We start from the raw sequence: 2,725 nt of genomic DNA, 5'->3' as shown, positions 1-2,725 counted from the left end.
AATCCAGCAGAAGACTGGGATGTGGCACATGATAAACAGACTCTTTGATTTTTTTACGTGATCAATGATTTCACTGGCCAGATTCTGATCAGTGAATCTTTTTTTGAAGTACTCCTCCTTTTGTGCATCATTGAATCCTCTGACCTCTGTTACCCGATCGATACAGTCAGGAGGAATCTTACTGGCAGCTGCTGGTCTGGTGGTGATCCAGATGAGAGCAGAAGGAAGCAGATTTCCCTTGATGAGGTTAGTTAGGAGAACATCCAGAGAGGCTGGTGACGATACATCAGACCATGTCTCATTACCGTCAAAGTTCAGAGGAAGACGACATTCATCCAAACCATCAAGAATGAACAGGACTTGGAATTTATCATTTCTTGTAAGGTTCAGTCCTTTTGTCTCTGGGAAAAACTGACTTACAAGACTCATCAGACTTTGTTTTTCTTTCTCCTTTAAGTTCATCTCCCGGAAAGGAAGAGGAAATATGAAGCTGATATCTTGATTTTCTTTTCCTTCAGCCCAATCCATAATAAACTTTTGCACAGAGACTGATTTTCCAATGCCAGAAACTCCTTTTGTCAGTACCGTTCTGATCTGCTTGTCTTGTTCAGATGCTTTGAACAAATTTTTGCATTCAACCTGTATCTCTTGTGTTTCATGACGCCTGGAAGCAACTTCAATCTGTCTTACCTCATGTTCAGTATTGATCTGTTCACTACCAGCCTGAGTGATATAGAGATCTGTGTAGATGTTATTCAGAAGTGTAGAGTCACCATGCTTTGCAATTCCTTCAAACACACATTGATACTTTTTCTTCAGGTTCGATTTAAGTTGTCGTTGATGAATGAAGACCAGCTCATCTAAACAAACGCAACAAAAACATTTGATCCTACTTTTCTTTCCTCATTTTATAAGTGACAGTATGACAGATGCTCATGAGCCTCTTACCTTTTAGATTGTCTGCAAGTTTATCTTGCTTCATACTTTTTAGGAAGTAAAGTGTGATATCAAGTGCTGCTTCTTTGACACTGCACATGTCCTCTGTAAAGTCCTGAACAAAGTACTGTGTGTTCTCTTTTTTTAACATTTTCTTAAACCTTTTCAGCTCATTCTTCAGAAATGCAATTATTTTGTACTCAAGGTCCTAAAATCAAAGCATAAAAACAAAGATTACAACAATAAAATGTAATTAAATCTTACATCCACATATGAACATGAGGTTAAACAAGTTACAGACAGGCAGCAGTAAAAAGCATTTAAAAAAAAAGCTGTGATAATGTGAGAAATTTAACTACAAAATAGCAATGGAATGGTATAGACGAAAAATTACATTTTTAGAACATCAGTATCTAATATAATTTTAGAACATCAGTTATCATGGGTTACCATCAGTTATCATATCAAACTTTATGCAGTCATTTTAAGTAAAATTATTGAAAGTACCTTGAAAAATTTCAAACCAGTGTTTTCCCTATATGCAATTTAGCAGGCACACTGCCACTACTGATTTATGAGCATTGCTGCTGCAATTTCACATGACTCATTGATTATATTGATGCAACACTGAATGTTAGTAAACTTAGAAAAAAGCAGTAAAAAAAAAAAAAGAAGTAACAATTACCAGAATTGAGTTAGGGAAAATGAACATTTCCAAATGTCCATATGACTGTATATTATTTTGTATATGACTGTATATCATGCATAGCTGCAAAGTTGCTAAATATTGTTTGCATATAACTGTAACTTTAACTAAGGTTTTAATTGAATCATTTTCTTAAGTAATTTAAGTTAGAATAGATTGTGTGTATCTTCCTACTGATAACAGCACAAGACATGCCGATATGAAAGCTGTAGAGGTTGTTTTTATGAGATATTCCTCCACCAACACGAAAAAGAGTTTAACTTTATTTAATAATATAAACAATATTTTTCCCCACCTGTAAGATCCAGACAAGACTTTCTCTTAAATCCTTTTTGAGGCGGTAATTCTGGAAGTCTGATTTCTCATATTGAATCCTGTTAGCAAAATAATTTCCGATATTAGAGAAATCTGTAAAAAGTTTTTTTTTTTTTTTGCAAACAAATCCATTCTCAACATCAGTATAATTGTATTTTGTTTTCTCTTTTTGTTTATTTCACGAAAGCACACACAAATGCCCTTAATCTCTGAAAAACTGACTGACAACATCACATATGAATGACAGAAAATGTCAGAAGGTCGCAGCCAAAGTCAACATCATCATCACTCAACTGACATGACAAAACAAATTATGTCTTTTGAGGGACATGTATTTCTTTTGATCCTTTTGGTTTATTGGATGCAAAGTATTTTAAAGGGGTCATATGATGTTGCTAAAAAGAACATTATTTTGTGTATTTGGTGTAATAAAATGTGTTTATGCGGTTTAAGGTTAAAAAAACACATTATTTTCCACATAATGTACATTATTTTTTCTCTTCTATGCCCCGCCTTTCTGAAACGTGTAAATTTTTACAAAGCTCATCGGTTTGAAAAGCAAGGTGTGCTCTGATTGGCCAGCTATCCAGTGCGTTGTGATTGGCCGAATACCTCAAGCGTGTGACGGAAATGTTACGCCCCTTACCATACTGTGATGCCGTGTCCCGCTGCGATGAGACAAAACCAATAAAACCCATTACAAACGAGGCATTTGTTGCATCCAGTGGGGACATAATTACGCATTATAATGACTTATACTGTCTTTTT

At 35.0% G+C, this 2,725-nt stretch overlaps 1 protein-coding gene across 1 annotated transcript; it reads right to left on the bottom strand.

The window, feature by feature from the left end:
• Nucleotides 1–6: 6 nt before the first annotated feature.
• Nucleotides 7–2,050, bottom strand: LOC107656886 (protein NLRC3; the record flags this gene model as incomplete). Its single annotated transcript, XM_016444827.1, has 3 exons — nucleotides 7–860; nucleotides 949–1,144; nucleotides 1,938–2,050. Coding segments are annotated over 3 exons (1,163 nt in total), but the record flags the coding sequence as incomplete, so codon positions are not given.
• Between the last annotated feature and the right edge of the window lie 675 nt (nucleotides 2,051–2,725).

The sequence above is a fragment of the Sinocyclocheilus anshuiensis genome, unplaced genomic scaffold, assembly GCF_001515605.1.
Source record: "Sinocyclocheilus anshuiensis isolate Anshui unplaced genomic scaffold, SAMN03320099.WGS_v1.1 scaffold14086, whole genome shotgun sequence".
NCBI classification, from domain to species: Eukaryota; Metazoa; Chordata; class Actinopteri; order Cypriniformes; family Cyprinidae; genus Sinocyclocheilus; species Sinocyclocheilus anshuiensis.
The sequence above is the reverse complement of the archived record's forward strand: the minus strand, read 5'-3'. Positions and strand labels throughout refer to the sequence as shown.